Source organism: Diabrotica virgifera, chromosome 6 (assembly GCF_917563875.1).
Source record: "Diabrotica virgifera virgifera chromosome 6, PGI_DIABVI_V3a".
Taxonomy (NCBI): Eukaryota; Metazoa; Arthropoda; class Insecta; order Coleoptera; family Chrysomelidae; genus Diabrotica; species Diabrotica virgifera.
This window is the reverse complement of record NC_065448.1, coordinates 186,023,451-186,049,665: the sequence shown is the minus strand read 5'-3', so window position 1 is coordinate 186,049,665 and position 26,215 is coordinate 186,023,451. Positions and strand designations below refer to the sequence as shown.

Here is a 26,215-nt window from a genome sequence, read left to right as displayed (position 1 = left end):
TTTCTCGGTGAACTATTTTTGATATGTTCATTGATTTCTTCCGGTGATGTTGGGGGGATGAAGTCCTCTGGGTCTTCTGGTCCTTCTTCTTGTTCTTCGACTTCTTCCAGGAAGTCGTCGTCTTCATCTTGGTGGAAGTTCAGTCTGCATTCATCTTCGAGTGTAGTCCTCATTGCCTCTGCTTTGTCTTCTATGGTGTATACCATGCCGTATCTTCCATGTAGTGGGGGGATGGGTTTCCTGTCGCTTCTCAGCATTTTCTGGAGCTTCCAGACATTTCTCATGTTTGAGTCTTGTTCTTCCATCTCTTGTACAAAGTTGTCCCATTTTTCGCTACGGTGGAGTTTTAGGGCCGTTTGGACCTCCCTATTTAAAATATTTGCCCAGGATTTATCTACTCTGTTTCTTGTTCTTTTTGCTGTTTTCTTTGCTCTATTTTTTTCCCTTATCAACTCTTGTGTTTCTTGTGGTATATCTTTGAACCTTCCCATGAATATCTCGACATCTTCCTCTGTTGTGCTGTTTCTAATTGCCTCTTGGATGATATTTTCGAACTCTAGGACTTTTCCTTCTATTTCTTCTGGATTGTTTATTACTGGCACTATGTTTATTCCTTCACTTACTAACCTTTTGTAGTTAGTCCACTTTATTTTCTTTTTTGTTCTTTTTGGCGGGTTTGTCTCTTCCCATGTTCCGATTTCTAATAGGATGGGGTGGTGGTCAGTTGATCCTTCGTCCAGCGTGATTAATTCTGATTGCAGTCCTAGGTTTTTGGCTACAACTAAGTCGATGTGTGTCGGAAGTGCGTTTCCTGGGTAGTGGGTAGGTTCTTCTGGGCCCATTGCCATTGTGTCTTCGTTGTTTTCTATGTATCTGTTTAGTAGTCGTCCATTCCTGTTCGTAGCTCTGTCGTTCCAGTTGGGGGATCTTGCATTCAGGTCTCCTATTATGATGGATGGTTCGGCGATGTTTAGGAACGCATCTAGGTCATCGTCCATTAAAGGGTCTTGTGGTCTTACGTAGGCTGATGTGATCCTTATTGCGCCTTGCCTCATGTTAACTTCTATTGTTGTGGCTTCCATGTTGACCAGTGGTGGAGTAGTGTAACTGGTGTGTCTAATACCCTTCTTTACTAGGATGGCCGTTCCTCCTGATCTTCTAGTGAGGTCGTTCCTATATACGTCGTATCCAGGAAACTTTAGGTTGAAGTTGTTGGTCAGTTTTGTTTCCTGAATTGCTACGATGTCCATCTCGTATCTGTTGGCGAGTTCATCTAGTATGTTCTGATTTGTGGTTATGCCGCCCGGGTTCCAGGAGCCTATCCTCAAGTATCCCCTCTCTGCCATTAGTTCTGTGCCTGCCTGGTGCTGAGTATCACCTCTTGGACTACCTTAGTCACGATGTTTGTGACCATCCTGACTAGGTACTCTTCGTCTGGGAGGGTTGGTCGGTTGGACGGTGTGTTGTTCTGCGCTGGTTGGTCTCCCTGCGTGGCTTGCGCGTAGGATACCCCGGTTGCCTGCTGTCTTCGGTTTGGTGGTGGTCGCTGTTGTGACCTCTGTGGTGGAGGCCTCCCCCAGGTTGGGCACCTAGGACATCCTCTGTAGTTGGCTGGGTGGCTCCCATTGCAGTTGGCACACGTTGCCTTGACTTCTCTGGCTCTCTGGCACTGCTTTGAGTGGTGTTCTTCGCCGCACTTCACACATCTCGGGTCCTTGTGACACGAGTTCTGGGCGTGATGGTACCCTTGGCAGTTGAAGCACTGCGTCGGTCCTGCTGCCTTGTGTAGGTCCTCTACCACAACTTTCATGTGGCACAGGTTCGTTACCCGCTTTGCTTTTTCCACGTCTTCCTGATCCAGTGTCATGACAAACATGGGTAGTGGCCTCCTTTTCCCTACTCTCGTAGACATGTTACGTGCTGTGTGGCAGGTTATTCCATATTGGTTTGCCATGTCTTCTTGGATTGCCTTCTCGGTGGTATTCGTGGGCAATCCTCGTAACACTAATTTTGGTTTCCTGTCTTCGTCGAGTGGAAAGGCTATCCATTGTAGCCTCTTTTTCTCTTTGGCGGCGTATGCTTCTGCATATTCCTCCACTATCCTTGTCATCTTTCTGTAGTCATCCGGGCTTTTAGCCTGGATGAGCGTCTCTCTGCCACTTCTGGAGATTTTGTTTGTGGTGATGATGCCTTTGCCCTGGGCTATGGTAAGAATAGCCCCTGTCTCGCTGACACTCTGTAACTTAATTACAGGCGGTTTTCTGTATGGTGTTACCTGGTTTTCAGGTAACACGGCTTCTTCGGCGTCTTCTTCGTTTTGGTTTGTTTCCATTGACACTGTATCAGTTTGACTGGAAGCGGCAAGCGCGTCCCTATCTGTGCTCGTGGATGGAACTGGTTCTTCGGGGAGGGGTAGCTGTACCTGGGGAGCTAGTTTCATGGCTTTTTCTTGGTTGGACGTCCATGTGGCGTCTTCCTCGTCGGTTAGTGTCACCAGGGGTGGAAACTCTTCCTTTCTCTTTTTCCTCTGTTGGGTGGACGCCTCCTTCGTCGAGGTGGTAGCCTTCTGGCTGGGTGGTCGAGTCTGCTCGGTGGTCATCTTTTTGGTGGCAGGCTGCTCTACTGGTGGTTTTTTGTCCGTCTTTTCGGGGTTTTTCTTCTCCGGTTTCTTTGCGAGTTGTTTCTGGAGAGCTATCAACTCGTCGAATCTGGCATCCATCTTTTCGCTCATTCGTCGAATCTCCGTATTCAGCTCTTTGATCTCTGCCTTCTGTTGTGCGATCACCTCTTCATATTTTTTGTTGTTTGCATCAACGTTTGCTGCAAATTCTTTCATCAGGGTTCTGAGTCGGTTGATTTCTTCGTTGGCCCTTGTCAGCTCGTCTTCGCTGGCGGCATCCTCTTCAACCCGCTGACGTTTGGTAGTGCCCCCGCCTTCGGCGCCTGGGACGTCTTCGTCCATGTCCTCGACTTCCTGGGTGGCCTCGATGTTCTGGGAATCCTCGACTTCCTGGGTGGCTTCGGTGACGTTCTCGGTGGTCTCGACGTTCTGCGTGGAGTCCTTGCCTTTTGACTTCTTTTTCTTTTTTCTTGTTCTACGATTTTGGATCGTAAAACCGTCTTTTCCATCTTCCTGGTCGCTCGAGTGGTCATCGCTGCTCTCTTCAGGGTGCTGTAACAGGAGGGACTCTTTAGAGTCTGCATATCTTGGCGGGGAAAGCGCCTTGGATCTGGGGGGTGACCGAGATCTGACTCGTGTCATCTTTGGTTGGGAGCGGTAACCTAACTTTTAGAAGAAGCCTTTTTTTCAGCCGATTGGCCCGACACCACATCGACTTCAGGGTTGGCTCCCTGCACAACAGCGCGGTAGTTCTCGTACCTAGACAGAACTAGGTACGGGATCCTCTTGATTTTCTCAACTCTCTGACCTTAGGGGCCGGGGCTGCAAGATGTATTCTAAATAACTACACCTTGCAGTGTCGAGGCACAGTGTTTTAAACTGTACCCATTCCTAACGGAGGCACAGAGAGTATCCCGTAGCGGGCTCACGTCGAGCCCGCTATTGCTTATTCTGCTTTCCAACCCTTGTTTGCAATGTCTCAGAAAATTCAATGAAATCAAACTTCCTGAGTTTCACCACATCCAAGAGGTTGGCTTTTGCCTCTGCTTCCACGTCTTCGCGTCTAGCGAGAGCGAGCGCTCTAGTGTTGCTGTGCTTACATTCACAGCCGTACTAAGAAGTACGTTACACCAAAGCACTTCCCTCTCCTCGACTTGTTGCGCTGCTGCTGCTGCTCGTCCGCACTCTGCACGTCTTGTCTCTTCGGCGGCTACCGCCATGCCACATTGTTTGATTTGCTTGTCTAGATAATGTTTAGAAGAAATGCGTTCAATGTGCTTCCCCGTTTAGGATTTTGTCCTCTTCAGGGTTTGAGGTGAATGTATTGTGTTGGCAGCAAAGCAAACAGTCCGAAAACCACACCGGGGCAAGCGCCGTGTCCTGGTGTTCTTGGATCCTGGGTTATGCCAGACGGTGTTGTCCAGAAGGCCAGAAGTCAACAGAGAAGAAAGTTTGATGGATTGGTGTTGGTTCCATAGACATTTACGTGTACTGTCCGTGCTTTGCTTTCGACCAAGCTCCCTAGAAACCATTGTACAACGACAGGCGAACCTGCGTCCCTCGTCGGCGGTCAGGAGGTGGCTTTGAGCGCAGCGTGGACAGTGAGCGTTCGAGTGGAGAAAATAGTTGCGGCTATTTTCTTGGGACGAACAGGTATAATTGTGCAATGAAGTTGGGAAACCGCAAAAAACCAACTTCTCCCTGTTCGGGGTAAGGAAGAGGAAATTTAGAGGTGGGTACGGAAGGCTAACGGGGTAGCCTCAAGGATGTTTTCGTACTCTACCGGGAGTTCGTCAATGCATGTTTGCATTAGAGCGGACGGTACGTGAATCTTTTTGCGTTTGGGCTTTCGGTAGAGTACGTGGCCGGAAGATGAACAGGAACATTTGAGAGATTCTTGTGTGTCGGAAGGGGGGCCGTTGATTACTTTGATTGTGAAGTTCCTGTTCAGAGAGTTTATTCTCTCGGTGATTTTGGGGATGTTCGAGATGTTATGGATTTCGTTTGAGGGATATCGCCAGTGCTCATAGTTACATCTACGCAAGACTCTGCGCTCCGTCCTCAACAACCTCTCTTGTTTTTGTCTTGAGCAAAGAGAGTAGATACATGATTTGTACTCCATGACGGGTCGAATAAAGGTCTTGTAAGTGTGAATGAGAGTCTTCTTGTGTGTCTTGCCAATTTTTCCCGAGAGAGCGTTGAGAAGTCTGGCCCTGTTCCTTACCCTATCTAAAGTTGCCTTTAGATCTGCGTCCCAGTTGAGAGTCCTGGTAAACAGTACTCCCAAATAGTTCACAGTCGGGCTAACAACAAGCCTTTCTCCCAACAGACTCAGAGGATATTGGTCGTCTTCATTGCGAATGATTCTATTTGACACAGTAGGGGCGCGAAACACAATTGTTGTTGTTTTGTTCGCGTTGAGCGTGACTCTCCACTTACAACACCATTCGCCGACACCGTCCAACAGAGCCTGTGCTCTTCTGAAGAGGAGTCTTGGGTTGTATCGAGAGGTAGTTGAGAGCAGAGTCGTGTCGTCTGCATAGAGAAACAGCCGAGCACCTGGGATATTTTGGTTAGTGATGTCGCTGTTGTAGATGATGTACAACAGCGGCGCTAGGACTGAACCCTGGGGAACTCCAGCTTGTGGAGTGAAGGGGGTGGACTTTTGATCGCATATTTTCACTCTGACAGTACGGTTGTGGAGGTAGGAGTGTACAATTTTGGTAAATTGCAATGGAAGCCCGATGTCCAGAAGTTTCCGAACAAGCCCGTCGTGCCAGACCTGGTCGAAAGCCTTCTGCACATCCAGAAATGTGGCTATGGCGATAGAACCATCGTTGATGGTTTGAGTGACTTTGGTAGTGAAATCTATTAATGCATGTTTGGTAGATTTACCTGACTGGAATCCATATTGGAATTTTGGTATGATATTGTGGTTTTCGAGAAAGTTATTGAGCCTCTCCTTTAGGATTAGCTCAAGAACTTTACCCAGAGTATTGATTAATGAAATTGGTCTGTAGGATTCCACGTCGGTTGGGGGTTTGCCTTTTTTCAAAAGCATGATGGTGTTGGCCACTTTCCAAGGAGTAGGAAAATGGCTGTTTTTGAGACATGCATTGAATATTTTAGTTAGAAGAGGGATGATACTCTCTGGAAGTTTTTTGAGGCACCTTCGGTTGATGCCATCAGGTCCGGGAGCGCTATTTTTGCCGATTTGGCAAAAGCTCTCCGTTTCCCTGTCTGTGAGGGGGTCCATGATAGGATCATAGACTGGAATGTGGTGGTTGAGAGTAACATTTACAATGTATTCTGTGTTGAATTTAAATATGCGATCAAAGTTCGGGTTATCTGGCGTTTGAAAATTGTTTTGAAGCGAATTTTTGAATGCTTCGGCTTTCCCTTCTGGGGAATTGACTATGTGATTGTTGACCAACAGATGAGATGGTTGAGATAATTTTTGTTTTGTTAGGACTTTGAATTTTTGCCAGAATTTACCTCCGTCTCTGTAGTCCAGTTTTGAGGTAGTCTCTTCCCACCGGCGAGCCGTTAGGACAGATATCTCCCTCTTTATCCTGGCACAGATTCGGTTGTACTCTGTTTTGATTAGTGGGTTTCTGTTGGCCTTGTATTGACGTAGAAGACGTCGTTTTTGTTGAATTTTGGCAATGATGTATTGTGGAAGTGCCGGTGATGTATAAGTTATTTGTTTGAGTGGAATTGCGTGCGTGATCGCCTCAGTGATGAGGTTCTCGATATTGGTTGCACTGGTGTCGATACTATCGTTAGTATCGAGTTCGCCTAACATTGGGAGATTTTGTGTGATGAAGTTTTGGAATTCAGTCCAGTTAGCGTGACGATAGTCTCTTATAGATCTTGGAGGGTTTGGTTGTTTTGGAGTGAGAATGTCGGTGTCGACAAGAAGAGGTACGTGGTCTGACGTTATCGAATCGCCTATGTGGCATCTATCCCCGAACCGATCCAGAATGTTACTAGTAACTAGGATGTGGTCGATAATAGAGGCCCCATTGGCGTTCAAAAACGTGAATTCAGTGTTGGTGATTCTTGAAATGGGAAGGTCTAGTAGATAATCCGTGAGGCGGATGCCTTCTGGGTTTTGATGGTGATCACCAAACTGTGTATGTCTACAATTTAGGTCACCCATCAACACAGCCTTGCCGAGCCTCGAAAAGTACTCTAGCAAATGCCTGTTGAGTGGTTGACCCGGGTGTTTGTAGTAAGAGACTATCGTGAGGGTTTCGTTGTTGGGGATGTGCACGTCAATTGCCAGGAAGTCCACATCAGGTGGACGAAAATTTTGTGGGAATGTGTGTGTGTTGTGCGGCTACCGAGAGACTACTGATTTTTGAGGGTGAAATGTGGAGGTTTTCGAGACTTTTTATATTAACCGATTTCTTCCCCCTCCCCCCCCCCCCAAACCCGACGCTCAAAATGGTGTGACTTTTTTCTGAACATTATGTGGACCATATAGAACAATTTGGTGTTGGAGGATAACTTTCACTTTGGATGTCTGGGTTTTTGGTATAATTATATCATAAATATTGCCCAAACAATATAAAAAGTATCGAGAACTTCGACGTTTCACCCTCCGTAACTCTGGAACCGTTGATTTTATGACAATTATGTATAGAACATTTTTTGTTTTAAATTTCATGTAGAACATTTTTGTATATAACATTGTTTACGCTAAAGCATAGTTTTAGAAATATTGACGAAAAACTTTCGAACGAAAGTAAACTACTAATTTACCGGCTTCTCCCCCATCTCCCTCCCAAACCGGACGCTCAAAATGGTGTAACTTTTTACTGAACAATATGTGGACCATGTAGAACATTTTGGTGTTGGAGGAAAACTTTTACTTCGGATGTTTGTATTAGGCCTTTTTTTGGACCAGTTATACTATACTACCTCCGTAACTTTGGAACCATTCATTTTAGAAAGATAATGCATAGGGCCCTTTTTATTTCAAATTTAATGTAGAACAATTTTGTATGGAAGGTTGTTCATGCTAAACCGCATAGTTTTAGAAATATTGGCGAAAAACTTTAAAAACTATGAATTTACCGATTTCTCCCCCCTCTCCCCCCCAAACCCGACGCTCAAAATGGTGTGACTTTTTTTGGACATTGTGTGGACCATATAGAACAATTTGGTGTTGAAGGATAACTTTCACTTTGGATGTCTGGGTTATGCCATCTTTTGGATCAACTATACTATACTAGGTATTTGTACATATTTGTAAATTCGTATTTTTGTGTAAATAAATGTTTTTGTAATTCTTTAATTCTACTTTTTTTTCTGTATTCCTAGATGTATTAAATTATCTATTTATAAAAATTGCAATGTTATTAAGGGTGGTTTTTAAGGGTTGAAATATTATGATATTATATCCTTTAGCATAAAACAATCATCAATCAAAACCAAATTTTACCCATATTAAAGTTTACAATGTTTTTATATAATTTTTGACAATTTACACCCCTAAAAATAATCAACGCCGTTGAGCATGATATAGAATATGAAGTACAGGGTGAGATGATCCTAATCCAAAATTTTTATATAAATCGATGCAAGCCGTAATTATTCTTTTAGGATAAGTCAATCAATTTTTTTATATATAGCTCCAACAAGGGTGGTTGTAAGGGTTGAAATATTATGATATTATATCTTAAAACATAAAACAATCATTATGTAACTAATAAGAACCAAATGTTGACAATATTAAAGTTTAAAATGTTATTTTATATTTTTTTACAATTAGGGGTAGTTTTCACCCTTAAGAAACCAAAAGCGTACAACGGCTCAATATAGAAAATAAACTCGAGGATGTAATGAGCTTAATCCCAAATTTTTGTACAAATCGATTCTGGACGATAAAATTGCGAGGTTTTGCCATTTTTTCAGTTTCATTTCCTCGACTATTTTTGTTTTGTATCTGTTTCCAGATTGGAAGCTGTATTCCAGGAAAAACTTTTGGCTAACTTAGGCTAACTTTGGCTAACTTTTGGCTAGACAGATTTAATTAATATTTAAGATGTAGAAAAATAATTGATATTCTGTAACAGTAGATAATTTTTTCGAAAGTTTGTTTAATATATGATAAATATAATTTAAATATTTGTATACATATTTAGTAATATAAATTGTTTTTTTTTTCAGAAAAGTACATCACAGACCGACTGCTATATGCTCTCTTGGCCATATTAGTTGTAATCAAGCTTCTAGCAGTCAATGTGATCTTCTTCCTGCCTTCAATGTTGGGCGTAGTGACAGCAAAAAAGCTAATCGTGAAAGTCCTGCTCTTCCTCTTCCCAGCCTTACATCACTTATTTAAATTATGTGAATACACGCCGTATGGCGCCAAGCATCACATCCACAAACATCAAATTGCCCACATCCATCAAGTAGCTGGAGGATACCATCATCATAAACCTCATGTTGAGGTTTATGACGAACATCCCCACCACCATGGTCATGGTCATGAAATTGATCATCATAGTCATGACTATGGTCACGGCCATGATCATGGTCACGGTTATCCTGAAATAGATCATTATTCGGAATTTGCTCACAAGGACGATACAAATTATGGAGATGATTCTTACCCGGCTGCTTCTTACGAAAATGAGTAAGTTTTAATTTATTTTACATTTTTTGTTATTACATAATGTGATCCGTCAAAATCATAACCGAAGGCCTTAATGGCAGGAAAAGATGCCAGGTCAAAAAAAACTTAAAACGCGTTATATTTATTTGTAAAAATGACTTTTAAATGGAGTTACGTGTGACCTTTACAATTATGTCGAATGATTAAACGGTATACTGTTACGGTACGTTAAAATATTCTATTTGGTATTTGACGAATATGAACCTATTTTTCATTAGCTATAACTCTGCTTCTACTAGGTATAGTGTCCTAATATATACACCATGTTTTTCACTTTTTTACGTACTATATTTTTGATGAGATTTTTTTTTCGGCCAAATACTTACTTCTTGAGTTATTTGCGAAAAACCGTCTGAAAACGTGGTTATTTTGTAGAAAAATTAACGTCATTTTATAAAGTCACTTTATAGTCAGCGTTGGCCTAAGATGGTTGCTTAAGTTTCCTGGTAGGATTTCACCATGTTCCCGGACGTTATATCTTGTAACATCGGCGTTTAGCCTGTTTAATATTACTTTTAAATAATGTAGATCGAATTATAAATTCAACCATTGTTTGGTTCTGGGGCTATTTAGCAAGTATTCAAATTCACTGATGATGGACCGATAGGTCTGAAAAAGTTCTGAATTGGACACACTTTATTCAATCCATTGGGATTTTTTAGATTTTAATAAATATACCAATTACATAGAAGTGGTTTTTACTTCATGGTAGAGTTTTTGAAAAGAATATATTACTGTTTTTAGTAAATATATTTATTATAATTTTTGTGTCTTTGGATTTGTCTTCCTCAGGAGTAAGATGAGTATTATTAAAACATTTTATTGTATATTAAAATTTATTATACTTCAGCTTCTCTGTTTGTTACCGTGAATTATCATTAGGTACGTCCGAACCGATACAGACACAGTCCTCGTAGCGTCACTGGCGAAGCGTCCATGTAACCATTGTTACCATTGGTAACAGTTAAAATTTGTAAATTAATATTTTATGACTACTATGAAATAATTCCATTAATATTTTTTAAAAATAGAAATATTTGTTAATAGTATCTACCTAATTCAGTAAAATAGCCAACTAGACGCACGAAAATATCAGCGAGTTTATGCAAAATCGGTTGCACGTTATTATAATACGCCCTTACCACAGTATAAGAGGTTTCATATTTATTATAGTGTGCCCTTACCGTGCGCCGCGCCGTTTACCACTTCTGTGAGTGGCAACGATAGTAGGATCTTTGACTGGATCGTCTCTGAAAATTTTGCGGGGACGATGGCTCTGATACCGCGTATTGGTGTTACCAAATTTTAATTTGGTGACGCTAGGTAGGGCCGGTGTCTATCGGGACAGAAAATACCGACCGTAAGAATATCAGACTTAATAAATGCAATTTTAATTATTATTATAATTATAGGTAATAATTATAATTCCATTTATGAAGTCTGTTATTCTTAGAGCCGGTATTTTCTCGATTAAACTCCGATTAGTTAACCGTACCGGCCCTTTGGATTCGATTATTCCATAATATGCATTATTAATTATTAGTTTATAACTGTACTTGCTTATTATACAGATAATATATCTATACCTTTTTATCCTATATAAATCATATTAATCGATTTTAATTACTTGTCGAAATATATTAATTAACAACAACATTATTATAATATGACATATAATAATATTGATTATACAGTACATTGTAGTGTATAATCAATAAAATAAAAATTATTTAATATTTTAGGCTAAAAATGACAAATGAATGTACTGATTAGTATACTAATTATACAATTTGGATTTTTTAATAAAGTATAAAGGTGATATAATACATATTTTACCTAAAAACAACAAATATGTTTTTAGTTTGTAGATACTTTATATAATTTCTTAAATTTTTAATTTTTTAATTCTATTTCATCTATTTTTATAATAGACCTGGATCGCGCGTACCAAAAAAAAGTTGATTAATAGCAAGCTGAAAATTCACGGTGTCTAGTCAAACAAACTTTGATGTATGGGAAAACTGTATATATAAAAATATTTATAAAATACATTATTTATATAGATAATATATAATATATCTGGTATATATTTAATATCTGGTTTTGGTAACACTTTAGAAAAAGTCACGCGTCGCCACTGCGTAGCGTATTTGGTATAACATTCGGTTAGAGATCGAAAGGTCTTGAGTCCGAGTCGGAGTTGACCGGCCTTCCTGTTGACAAAACTTTCCAATATGTAGCCGTGTCTTATTCGTTAAACTTCAAAAATCTAATCTGCTTTTGAACACAATCTTGGTATTTCCTTTCTATATATTATTCTGTCTTTTCTCCATTTTCTCCATGTCAACATAATGATTTGTTATCCGCTTCCACACATGAGCTCAATGTTTTCACATAATGTGCCTACATTAAGCATAGCTGCATAAAATATGACTTTCTTTCATTAAATCTTTATTTAACGATTTTGGGGGCTTTCGCCTTCATTTTTCCGTCGTACTCCAGTATTCCTTACGTCGTAATTACCAAACTGACCGAAACATCTTGAGAGCTTACCCAGTAACCCTTTTCCTATATCAGACTAAATTTAAATTGTATTTTTTTAGTTTAAGAATGACCACTCACACACTTTCAACAACTCCGAGGCACGTTCGTCAACTCCGAGGCACGACTGTACTTCGGAGTTGATTGCTTCGGTGTTGATGATTTCATACATTTTTAATTCTACTTTCTATAAATATTAAAAGTAATTCTGCTTTATTCATCGTGTGTCAAAAAAACTTTATAGCGCATACTTAGAAGAAAAACATATTAAAAAATTAGCAAAATTAAGCTTTTATGAAGGCTTCGGTGTTGACTGTATAAAAAAATACGCTTAGCTTAAGACACCTTGAAAAATTTTCTATCGCTTAACGATATTATGCTCGTCCACTTTCTTCCACAATAATTTCGGTTAGACTGAAGCGTTCCTCTCTTGTCAAGCTCCCTGCCATACAGTATAGTGCAGTTTTACCTAAATTTTCATATATTTTCATGAGGCCTCGGTGTTGATGCACAAAGTTGGTTACAGTTTTTAGTAGTAAATTTTCATGGTTTAATTTTAAAAATGAAAGGTATTAATGTGACAGTTTTAAATTACATTGGGTTTTTAATTAATTATTGATAAAATAATCTGCACTTTTGTAACATTTCAGTGTGTAATACTATAAAACAGATCAAAAAATAAGATGGGTTACAGCCTCGGAGTTGATATTTTGACATTAAAATTGCAAGAAATGCTTCTAAAAATATTTTTTCTAAATTAATGTTAAGTGGCGTACATTCATCTATTGTATAACTTAACTTTGGCAACACAATTTGAAACACAGTATCTAAAGGACTTAAGAAAAAAGCGAGTTGCACAATATGCCGCTTATTTTGGCGAACCACCCATAAGTATTTTTGAAAATTTTTTTGGCAGAATGAGAGATTACAATATTACCGATGTCCCAAAGTCCCTGAAAACTTCTATAATGCTTATTTTATTAAGTTACAGGGTTGAAAAAAAAAAAGAGAAAATTTAGTGTGATTTTTAATTTTAAATATCTCATTCAAACGAAACTTTTTGTTTATTGTAAGGGACTTTCGGCTCTCGGTAATAATGAAATTTTTAGTTCTGCGTTTAAATTTTTCAAAAATATATAATACTTTTCTCAGAATTCGAAAACAATTAATGCATTTAAATAGCATTTGACCAAGATTTTGCGCCTACCCCATTAAGTGAACAACATGTCTTGTTTAAATGTGAACAGATTAAATACTAAATTTCATTAATCTTTTAAGAATAGAATAAATAGTCCTTATAAACACGTAATTCACTGAAGTATGTCAATTTGGTACACTCGATGATCTATTCACTTTTTAATTAAAATAAAGGTACTTTCAGATAATAATTACGGACACTGCAATGCTTACACTAATTACAAATCAGAAAAATTATGATTTCGTTCTAGAGAAATCACTTTATGCATTTCTCTCTTTTAATGCTAGGAATGCATAATTGCATTTTCTTGATTATTTCATTCATAGAAATTCTGACCAGTAGCCAATAGAACCTACAAAACTATAAATTTCAGAGATTATTTTTTAATGATTTTAATTTCCCATCGTGTGTGATATTAAGAATAAATAAGAAAATAATGCTCCAATTTGTTTTTCAAATTTGTTGCCGTTTGGCAATAGTCACTCGAGCCCTGTAGTGCGGCCGATATGTGAGATAATTGCACATTTAATGATACAAGCATATAATTTGGACTACATATATAGTACACATATATAAAGGTTCATATTTAGATATGAGGCCATCTCAAATTTTGCCTTTTACAAAAATGGCGGTCATTCAAAATGGCGACTATACATATGTGTTTAATAATACCATAACTCTTGAACGAAAAGTTATATTTCAACCAAATTTGGTATATAGGTTCTTTTTTTGAATTACAAGATGGTTGTGGTAAACCAGAAGAATCGGTTTACGAAAAGTTGTGTTTTTACTGGTTGTTTATGTAAAAATATGTTTTTTTTTAATTTTTTCCCTCTGTATATATTAATTTTTCAAAAAGGTAATACCGCAATTGAAAAGAGCGTAAAAATATTTTGTAGAAAATATTTTGAACTTTTTAGTTATGTTAATTATCATTTAATAAATGCATAACGTATCTTCACATGTACCTATGTGTGGCAGATTCGTGCAAATATTATAAGAATTATTGTGAATTTAATGGTAGAATCATTTAATTTGGACTACATATACTACACACATCAAGGTTCAAATTTAGATATAAGGTCATCTCAGATTTTACCTTTTACAAAAATGGCGGGCATTCAAAATGGCGACTATACATATGTGACCAATAGCACGATAACTTTTGAACGAAAAGTCTGATTTCAACCAAATTTGATATATAGGTTTTTCTTTTGATGAGTAAGACCAAGATCTTGAACCGAAAAAGTTGATTTACCAGAAGTTGTGTTTTTCCTAATTTTTATGTAAAAACATGTTGTTTTTTACCAATTCTTTCACCCTGTATATATTAATTTTTCAAAAAGGCAATACCGGCGGTGAAAAGAGCGTAAAAATATTTTTTAGCAAATATTTTAAACTCTTTAGTTATGTTAATTACCAATTAATAAATGCATAACGTATCTTCACATGTACCTATGAACCTATGTGCAGCAGATTCGTGCAAATAATATAAGAAATATTGTGCACTTAATGCTAAAGGCATATAATTTGGATCACATACACTACACATACAAAGATTCAAATTTAGATATGAGGCCATCTCAGATTTTGTCTTTTACAAAAATGGCAGGCATTCAAAATAAATCTGCCGCACATAGCTACATGTGAAGATACGTTATGCATTTATTAAATGGTAATTAACATAACTAAAAAGTTCAAAATGTTTCCTAAAAAATATTTTTACACTCTTTTCATGACGGTATTACCTTTTTGAAAAATTAATATTTACAGGGTGGAAGAATTGAAAAAAAAAAACAACATATTTTAACATAAAAAACAGTAAAAACACAACTTCTGGTAAACCGATTCTTCCGATTCAAAACCTAGATCTTACTCATCAAAAAAGAACCTTGGTGCCAAATTTGGCTGAAATCGGACTTTTCGTTCAAAAGTTATCGTGCTATTAGTCACATATGTATAGTCGCCATATGAATGCTCGCCATTTTTGTAAAAGGCAAAATCTGAGATGGCCTTATATCTAAATTTAAACTTTTGTATGTGTAGTATATGTGGTCCAAATTATATGCTTCTACCATTAAATGAACAATAATTCTTATAATATTTGCACGAGTCTACCACACATAGGTACATGTGAAGATACGTTATGTATTTATTAAATGGTAATTAACATAACTAAAAAGTTCAAAATATTTCCTAAAACATATTCTTACGCTCTTTTCAATGGTGGTATTAACATTTAAAAAAATTAATATACACATGGTGAAAAAATTGAAAATAAATTATTTACATAATATAAAATAGTTTTACATAAGAAACCAGATAAAACATAAATTCTGGTAAACCGATTCTTCCAGTTCACGATATCGATCTTGTAAATCACAAAAGGAACCTAATATCTAGCAAATTTGGTTGAGATCGGACTTTTCATTCAAAAGATATTGTGCTATTAGTCACATATGTATAGTCGCTCATTTTGAATTACCGCCATTTTTGTAAAAGGCAAAATCTGAGATGGCCTCATATCTAAATTTGTACCTTTATATGTGCGGTATATGTGGACCAAATTATATGCTTGTATCATTAAATATGCAATTATTATAATATTTGCACGAATCTGCCGCACTACTGAGAGCTCTCATGTCTATTGCTAGACCAGTTTTCAAAAAATTGTGTCAATATTTTCAATTTATTTTCACTCTTTTGTAATATCAATGTTGATTATTTTTTAATTTTAATTTCCAATCGTGTAGTAAGATTTTTCATCGCGTGTTTAGTTCTGTCCAATCAAATTATTACTATATCAGGAACATTATAGATTATAGATACACTATTATACTGTGAATAAATGTAGGTATTTTGTTTCTGTTTAATTACAACAAGTTTCCTAGTTTTGCCAACTGTCACAATTAAGAAAATAAACCATAATAAACTTTTAGTTTTGCATCTAATATCAAGTGGTCACGAGGACAATATAAATCAGAAAATTTAGATGCTCGAGAGTACTTCGATAATATTATTTCATTTCTGTATTTATAAATAATTTTTACTAATTTGATTGATACCTTCATCTGAGTATTGGTCAAACTGTGCAGGTCACTTTGAGAAGTTGAAAAACATTAATTATTGTGATAAATGTCACTGAATATTTATTTACAAGACCTGAATTTTGTATGTCAGTATTAAAAAATAATATGTTGAATATCACACGATAGTAAGGATAAGTAAGAAAAAAGAATGTGTGTGTACTTTGTACGGACGTAAGAAGTTATACTTCTGTTATATAATTTCAACGAAATAAATATACTTAACGGTTTATTTGTATTTTGTTTAAATATCAAACTAACTTTCTTACTACCACTTTCTTTTTTTTAAACAATACCAAAAATAAAAAAAAAGAATACGAATCGTCCGGAATTTGAACCCGGGACCTCTTGATCTCTGGTCCAATGCTCTACCAACCAAGCTATAAAGCCCCGTCTACGTGATGTGTCGGATATAATTACACATCACGGTGACAAATAGATCAAGTGAAGTATAAAAATGTTATATAAGATATTTTATTATCTTACTCCCGAGGAAGACAAATCCAAAGACACAAAAATTGTAATAAATAATTCATTTACTAAAAACACTAATATATTATTTTAAAGACTTATTTGCGCTGATACATACATAACTTGAAAGATTAGCAATGAACTACATACTGTCTGTGTGCGCATGCTCCCAGAATTATAAAATTTCACTATCAATCGTAAATAAGTATAACTTTAATAATGATCCAATTTGTTTCTCAAACTAGTTGCCATTCAGCCTTAGTCACTTGAGCCTTACGGGCTCTCGTGTCCATTGCCAGGCAACAAGTTTTCAAAAAATTGTCGCATTATTTTCAATGTATTCTCACTCTTTTGTGATATTAATGTTTAAAATAGCCGAGTCTGGAAACCTGCTATACAACCAAACAAAATGTGAAAGTCAAGGTATTTTATAATTCGGAATAGTCTTTTCTTAAGTATTTTTTTTTTGGAATCCTAACCCTGGATGGGCCTTTGCCTGCCTGGCTATAGCCTTCCATCCAGTGGTTATATCTTCTTGTCTCGGAACATATCCCAGCATAACAACTTCTGACTTTTTACAAACCGTACAATATCGTGGTGCCTTTGCCTGAATTAACTAATTTCGTAGTTTCTTCGGATTCTTCAACTGCTGCCCTCCTCTTACATCGGAATATATACTTTTCTCATTATCTTTTCCTACAATGTCTTAAGCTGCTATTCATCTCTTCTGTGATTACCCGAGGCTCACATCCATGGGTTACTATATGGGTCTACTGAGTGTTTTGTAACAGTCAACAAAAATATCTGAAACCGCCAAGGTCAGACCGATCAAATACTTTGGTTACGCAATGTTGTCATATCAATCGGGTTTCACAGGTTTATCGGTTTTTTATTTGGTACCCGTTTCACAGTAAAATTCCGTTCTACTTCCTCCTGCATTTTAAACTATTGTGTATAATTTCACGGAATTGTGCACTTATTGTCCTATTGGTAGGGGAGCAAAGTATGCTAAATGTGCAGTCACTCGAGCGCTTTGGGGACCTATTGGGTTGTGAAGAATAGGTCCTAAACCAAAAAAAGTTAAGTAAAGTTTTCCATTTTAGTGGGCGCTTGCCATTTTTTAATTTAATTTTCCATTTTCAACAATCGTTTTTTCCGATTATAACGCCATCTATCCACAATTCGAAAAAATGTTTCCAGTAAAAGTTACTTATTTTTACGTAAGGAATCCAAATCTGCAATAAAAAATGAGGGCTCCTATTTAAGATTTTAAAGTAACTCTCCACCCCACAACCGTGGGGGGTCGTGTCTGGTGCCATTTGATAGATTTTTCAAAAATATTGAATGTGTATTTTAAAGTTTTTCGATCTGATGTTCATTTCGCGAACTATCGCGGGATTCGTATTTAAAATATTAAATTTACCCCCCACCCCTCTCTACGGGAAGTCGTGTTTGGTATCATTCGATAGATTTTTAAAAAATATTGGGCACGTATTTTTTAGTTTTTCGATCTGTCATTCATTTCTCGAAACATTCGCTTTCTTCTTGTGAAACTTTGGGACTCACCCATTTCCTTACGCCCGGCTCAAACCGTCAGATTTTTGAAATATACACTCCAATGCATGTACTTAACTTACCTTATCTTAATTTGACAATTTCGAGTTTTTTTAAGGATAGATTTTTTTTCGGGCCCCCCTTAACGAACTCCCCTGTGTTAAGAGCCAATATATGGTAGAGGTACATCTGCAGGGTACCAGGTTTCTCCCCATATGCTAATCTGACGCGCTCGAGTAACTGCAAAAATCCCCGCTTGGGGTCCCCTACGATATATTTCACAGCACTTGAAATATTCATGTTTTTTTAAAAAATAATATACATATTACCTACATAAACAACAATATATTGCAATATCGCAAAACCATTAATTTCGTGCACAATGCATTTTAAATTGATGTTTACTCCTTGCATCAACGCGTTCAACTGAATTCCCCTCTCCTTGATTTGCTACCTGAGTGACCTTCGAGGTTTCAGATATTTCTGTACAATAATTGTACTATGACCGAGCTACTATCTACACGCTAGAGAATGTTCTTGAACCTTCGGTTTTCTTCTAGTGTGTATAATATATTTTTCCGCAAATCGCCAGGAAATTTTGACATTCCTGTCAAAATTTCTTGAAGAAAAAGTCAGGACTTCCTTACTGTAAGGAAATGTCATTTCCTTACTGTAAGGAAATGATATTTCCGTACAGTTGTTAGTGTTCTACATAAATGATAGAAAATTATTAATAATCCATAAAACGTCTGTATGCATTTTCGTACTTTTCTCTTGATTTCTTTGGCAATAATTCTAATGAAGCAGTATTCACTGCCTCAACCAGCTCTGGAGGAGTCCCAGGAATGGAAATTTCATCATCACTTATCATTTTACTTTCGAGAACACCAGCAATTAAATTTATAAGCGTCAAGTTTGACAATTCAACCTCAATATGTTTCCATAGTAACCCAAGTAATTTTATTAGGAATTTCAAAGCACCATTTATTTGGGAATAAAATTATCGCGTTTTTTTTAAATCAATCAATATCTGTCGAATTTTAAACGATTTGCGGAAAAATAGTATGTTTACCTCGTAGGAAAAGCCACATTCCTGGACTCTGTGTTGCTAAGTCTCGGCTTGCGCCTCGACTTAGCAATCTTCACAGTCGTCCAGGAATGTTAAGCTTTTCCTACCCGGTAAACAATGTACTATTCCAACAGGTAAAGAATAAAAAATGCAAATATTGTATACAAGAAGTAATAGCTTTTAAAATATAACAATTTTTATACAGGGTGTTTCATTGGGAAACGGAAATACTTTAATTGTGAATAGAAGTCACCGAGGCGGTTCTAGGTATACTAAATTTTTTGCCTACCGACTTTTATATCCGAGTTACAGGGTGTTTTATTGATTTTGCTCATTTATTTCCTAAGCCATAACTTTAGAACCACCCTGTATATTTTTTTAATAATTGGTACACATATCTTCCATTCAAAACCCAAACGACCGACATACTAATCACAAGAAAAATCCAGGTCCGTATTCACAAAAAATTATAAAATAATTGTGACCTTAAAACAACACCCTGTGTATTGAAATTTTGAAAATCTGTTTGCATATTTGAAAAGAGCACAAAAAACTAAGTCTAATAGGTCGCTTTGATTTTTCGGCCAGACAATTTTTTGACTTTAATTTTGAAATTATATTGAATTTTTTTAAGAACTCCACATTACAAAGCAGCTATTATTAACTTTTAATTATAAATTATTAAATTTATTGAATAAATACTCATTTTAAAATTAATCAATATTTATTTACCACATTGGAAAGACCCTATTATTAATCACAAGGAAAATCCAGGTCCGGATTAACAAAAAAACATAAAGTAATTTTGACCTTGAAACAACACCCTGTATATTGACATTTTCAAAAATTGTTTGCACAATTGAAAAGACCACAAAAATCCGAGTTTATAGATTCACTTTGATTTTTTGTGCAAAAATTTATTAACTTTAATTTTGAAATTAAATATATTCAAATTTTTAAGAATCCGGAAATTAATAAGCAGGTTTTTAAAGCACTTTTATTAATAAATCATTCAAGTTAATGAATAAATACTAATTTTAAAAATAATCAGTTACTATTTACAGCATTCGAAGGACTTACTGACTAATCACAAGAAAAATCCAGGTCCGTATTAACAACAAAATACAAAGTCATTCTGACCTTAACAAAACACCCTGTATATTGAAATTTTTAAAATAAGTTTGCAGACCTGAAGAGAGCACGAAAAACTAAGTTTAATATCCCGCTTTAATTTTTTGTGCAGACAATTTAATGACATTACTTTTGAAATTATATCGAAATTTTTATTATGAGTTCCCAGAGTTCTTGAAAATTTCGACATAATTTCAAAATTTAATTCATTAAATTGTCTGGCCAAAAATTGAAGCTAACGATTAAACTTAGTTTTTTGTGCTCTTTTCATACCTATGTGCAAACGGATTTTGAAAATTTCAATATACAGGGTGTTGTTTCAAGGTTACAATTACTTTATATTGTTTTGTTAATCCGGACCTGGATTTTTGTTGTGATTTGTAAGTGGGTCATTCGAATGTCGTAAATAAGTATTGATTATTTTTAAAATGGGTATTTATTTAATAACTTTAATAATTTATTGTTAAAAGTGCTTTAAAAATCTGCGTTTTAATTTCAGTGTTCTTGAAATTATCAATACATTGTCATTAAATTTCCTTCACGAAAAATTAAAACAAACCGATAAACTCAGATTTTTGTGGTCTTTTCAAATGTGCAAACAAATTTTGAAAATTTCAATATACAGGGTGTTGTTTCAAGATCACAATTTACTTTATTTTTTTTTGTTAATCCGGACCTGGAGTTTTCTTGTGATTAATAATTGGGTCGTTCCAATGTGGTAAATAAGTAATAATTAATTTTAAAATAAGTATTTATTCAATAGCTTTAATAATTTATAATTAAAAGTTAATAATACCTTCTTTTTAATGTCAGAGTTCTTAAAAAATTCAATATAATTTTAAAATTAAAGTCATAAAATTGTCTGGCCGAAAAATTGAAGCGAACGATTAGACTTAGTTTTTTGTGTTCTTTTTAAATATGCAAACAGATTTTCAGAATTTAATCCGGACCTGGATTTTTCTTGTGATTAGTATGTCGGTCGTTTGGGTTTTGTATGAGACACATGTGTACCAAATATCAAAAAAATATACAGGGTGGTTCTAAAGTTATGGCTTAGGAAAGAAATTGGCAAAATCAATAAAACACCCTGTAAGTCGGTTATAAAAGTCGGTAGGGAAAAAAATGTAGTATACCTAGAACCGCCTCGGTGACCTCTATTCACAATTAAAGTATTTCCGTTTCCCAATGAAACACCCTGTATAAATATGTCCTTTTTTATCATAATATGGTGAAAATAATACTGTGATGAGTGCGCTAATAACCGGCAAAATAACGCAAAAGACTTAAAACATAATACGTTGTGAAATAAAAAGACATAAAACTAGTAGAGGTAGGAAATTACCAATAGAAACCTATTAAAATTACATTATATTGATAGCTTCCACCTTTAGACGTATTGGAGGAGTTTGGGAACTGCCAATGTGACAGGAGAACTTTATAAAATTCTCATGTGGCAGTTTGACTCGGATACGTCTAAAGGTCGGAAACTATCAACATACTGTAAATTTGTAGGTTTATATTGATAATTTCCGAACTCTACTAGTTTCATCTCCTTTTATATCACAACGTATTATGTTTTCCGTCATTTTGCCGGTTATTAGCGCACTCACACTGTATTTTAAAAGTACACTCTACAATATTTCTTACTTTTTAGAATTATTTTAATACCATAACAATAAGTTATTTAATACTTACGAATTGGGTAAATTGTTTTTTACAGCGCTTGCAGAAATTATGTCCAAACAATGGGATTAAGAATCTTTAGATTTATTATAGATAATATCCTGTATCTTGTAAGGATGGCTCAGGAAACGTAAGACGTAGCGATTACATGTTTAGTTGTGTTTATGTTTTACAATTAGTTAAATGCACTAATTTGATGAGTAGATAAAAGCACCCATGAAATAATAACATTTTGTTCATTATTTTATTATTAACAATTTGTGTTGACTTTTCCAGCAAAAATTTATTGTATCGAAATAGCAATTTAGAAACAAAATAAAAATAAAAATAGATGGTTTCGTTTTGATTCAAATCCAGTATCTGGTCATCTCCTGACACGTGTCTCTAGGTATACCCGTTATCAAAGAAGCTTTGCAAGAAGAATGATTTGAATCAAAACGAACCGACTGGTCGATAAATGTATTTAAATATTATACCAGGAATATGGTTAGAACGACCTCTAACGGGGAAAGATGAAATGAAATTAAATGAGTGTCGATAACGATTCAAGTAAACTGTTCACCCACGTATAAAAATACCAGTCGGGCGATGCTTAGGAAAATATTTCACTAGCGCATCTCAGTTTACTTGTCTGAACCGCCATCATTGTGTACTCTATTACTGAGTATAGTGTAGAACAAAAAAATAGACGGTTTTGTTTTGATTCGAATCGAGTCTCTTGCCATCCCCTGACACGTGTTTTTAGGTTTAACCTTTATCAAAGAGGCTTTGCACGAAGACTGATTTGAATAAAAATGCACCGACTGGTCGGTAAATATATTTAAATATTTATATATAAATAATACACCCTGCACCAACACCCCAACAACAATACAGGCCAACATATGCGCAAGTTGCCAGTGACAATAATATATTATCCATTCTTCAAAATACAATTACAAACCAACACCAAATAATGAACTAAATGGCAGCAGAAATAAAATCACTTAGAGAACAACTGACACAACGAACTAATCTCTTAATTAGAAATGGCCCAATTGTATAAAATTGCCCTTTGGAATGCAAACGGCCTTGCCAAACACAAACAAGAAGTAGAAGTATTTCTTGCGCACAACGACATTGACATTCTTCTAATATCAGAATCCCACTTTAACAGTAGTTCTTACTTTAATATTAAAAATTATTTAATGTACCACACAACACATCCAGAAGCTGACAGGATAGCCAGAGGAGGAACGGCAGTGCTTATTAGACACCAAATTAAACACTATGAGTTACCTAAATTCAGTAAAAACTTTCTACAGGCAACCAGTATCGTAATTGAAGATTGGCTAGGTACATTAACAGTATCAGCGGCATACTTCCCACCAAATTACCCACCAAATAAACAAGAGATGGAAGAATACTTCTTGTCTTTAGGTCACAGGTTCCTAGCAGGAGGTGATTACAGTGCGAAAAACATAGCATGGGGCTCAAGACTAACAGCGCCAGGTAGAGGTAGAGTACTATATAACATCATCCAAGAACTGCAATTGAGTTACCTATCTACATACACTCCAACGTAATGGCCTAAGGATCCAGCTAAAATACCAGACCTACTTGATTTCTTCATAGTTAAAGGCATAGGAGCTGGTTACCTAAATGTAGAATCAAATCTAGATCTTTATTCTGATCACACACCAATAATAGCACAAGTTAGTGCCACAATTATAGAAAAAGAACTTCCTGTAATGCTGTTGAACAAGAATACAAATTGGGAACAATATAGAAACAAAATTAATGCAGAAATTGACTTAAAAATATCATTAAAAACAAAAACAGAAATTGAAACTGCAGTAAATCAATTAACAAACATCATCCACACTGCTGCGAAAAATGCAAAACCAGAAATATCAAATCACAAAAAAAAAATCAACAGTGCCCAGTAATAATAAAAAAGAAAATAGCTGAAAAAAGACAACTCCGAAGGATTTGGCAGCGTAATAGACACCCGACAAACAGGATAAATTATGACAAAGCTTCTAGAGAATTGAAAGAGCTTCTTAACAATATAAAGAATGCATCATTTAACGAATACTTAGAAAATCTGACAAGTACAGAGGATACAGACTATTCGTTATGGAAAGCGGTTAAGAACTTAAAAAGACAAAATGAGCAAATTCCTCCGATTCGTAAAAGAGACCGAACATGGGCACGCACTGACGAGGAAAAAGCAAATACCTTTCGAGAATATCTGGAGGAAGTCTTTCAACCTCTTCCATCGCAAAATACGCCTGAAATAAAAGCTAAAATCAAAGAAACTCTTGAAGCTCCATATCAAATGTCTCAAATTCCAAAACCCTTCAAGGTCAAAGAGGTACATGAGACAATCAGAAGAAACTTAAATCCAGATAAAGCTCCAGGGTTTGATCTGATCAAAGGCCGTCTTATTAAAGAACTCCCAAGAAAAGAGATTGTGCTAGTAACAACAATATTCAACGCGGTGCTACGATTAGGACACTTCCCTGCCCAATGGAAAGTTGCCGAGCTTATACTTATTCCAAAACCTGGAAAACCAATAAATGAAGTAACATCATACAGACCAATCAGCCTGCTGCCAGTCCTTGGTAAACTCCTAGAAAAGCTACTCATAACCCGACTGAATCCCATAATAGAAGAAAACCACCTGATTCCTGAACACCAATTCGGATTCAGAAAGGATCATAGCACAATTGAACAGATCCACAGAGTAGTGGACGAAATAAATGAAGCATTTGAGCAAAAAAGTTCCTGCACGACTGCTTTCTTAGATGTGAGTCAAGCCTTTAATAAGGTTTGGCATGATGGACTACTATTTAAATTAAAAAAATCACTCCCCCACACACTGTACATTATTATGGAATCCTACCTAAAAGAAAGATATTTTACTGTAAGGTACGGACAGTCAACATCAGAAATCACATTGATAAAGGCGGGGGTACCACAGGGCAGTGTTCTTGTTCCACTTCTCTATCTTATGTACACAGCTGATCTTCCAGTAAGCAACCAAACAATCACAGCTTCCTTTGCAGATGATAAAGCGATAATGGTCAAACACAAAGACCCAGTCATAGCCGCAAGAATTCTCCAATAACATCTAGTGAAAATTCAGGACTGGACAAGAAACTGGAGAATCAAAGTCAATGAAGTAAAATCAGTGCAGGTTACATTTACCAAATGCAGAGGTACAGTGCCACCTGTTACACTAAATGAACAAGATCTGCCTCAATCTGACAGCGTTAAGTAATTAGGGATGCACTTGGATAAAGGACTGACCTGGAGAAAGCACATTTTTAACAAACGAAAACAACTTGGCTTGAAACTCAGCAAATACTGCTGGCTATTGGGAAGACAGTCAAAGCTTAGTTTAAAAAACAAATTAATTGGTGTATAAAGTAGCCTTAAAACCAATATGGACATATGGTGTACAACTATGGGGTACGGCTGCAAACTCAAACATAGAGATATTGAAACGCTTACAGTCGAAGGTACTACGGACCATAACAAATACACCTTGGTTTATACCTAACAGAGAAATCAGAGACGATCTTCAAGTAGCCACAGTAAAGGAGACAGTGAGTGAATACAGCAGCCGCTATTTGGTAAAATTAGAAAACCACCCTAATAATCTTGCACTAAACCTGCTGGATAATTAATAGTGAGCAGACTCGGAGACTGAGGAGGCACAAACCACTGGAGCTACCACATAGGTTCTAAGCAGCAGTGAAGTGAAGTGTCGTGCAGTGCAGTGCAGTGAACTACTTACCCTTTCAGGGCACAGTTCAATAATTTAGGAAGCTAGTGTATTCTTTGTTATCACTGGATAACAAATCCAAATTTATAACACCCATTTCAACAAACAACTAACATGCTTATAATTTTTTTATTTATTGATTGCATGTAGTGAATAACCTATAATAAAAACAAATATTATACCAGGTGTATGACTAGAACGACCTCTAACGGGGAAAGAAGAAATAAAATGAAATAAGTGTCGAAATCAGTCTTCCCGCAAACCCTCTTTGATAACGGTTAAATCTAAAAACACGTATCAGGGGATGGCAAGAGACTCGATTTTATTTATTTTACACTATACTCGGTAATAGAGTACACAATGATGGCGGTTCAGACGGGTAAACTGAGATGAGTTAGTGGAATA

The 26,215-nt window shown here is 36.3% G+C and overlaps 1 protein-coding gene across 1 annotated transcript in view; it reads left to right on the top strand.

The window, feature by feature from the left end:
* Window positions 1-26,215, top strand: part of LOC114324586 (uncharacterized) — a 237,691-nt gene that overhangs the window by 120,714 nt on the left and 90,762 nt on the right. The window contains exon 2 of the mRNA XM_028272452.2: window positions 8,798-9,266. Coding sequence (XP_028128253.2) covers window positions 8,798-9,266 — 469 coding nt within the window. The remainder of the gene's footprint in view (window positions 1-8,797; window positions 9,267-26,215) is intronic.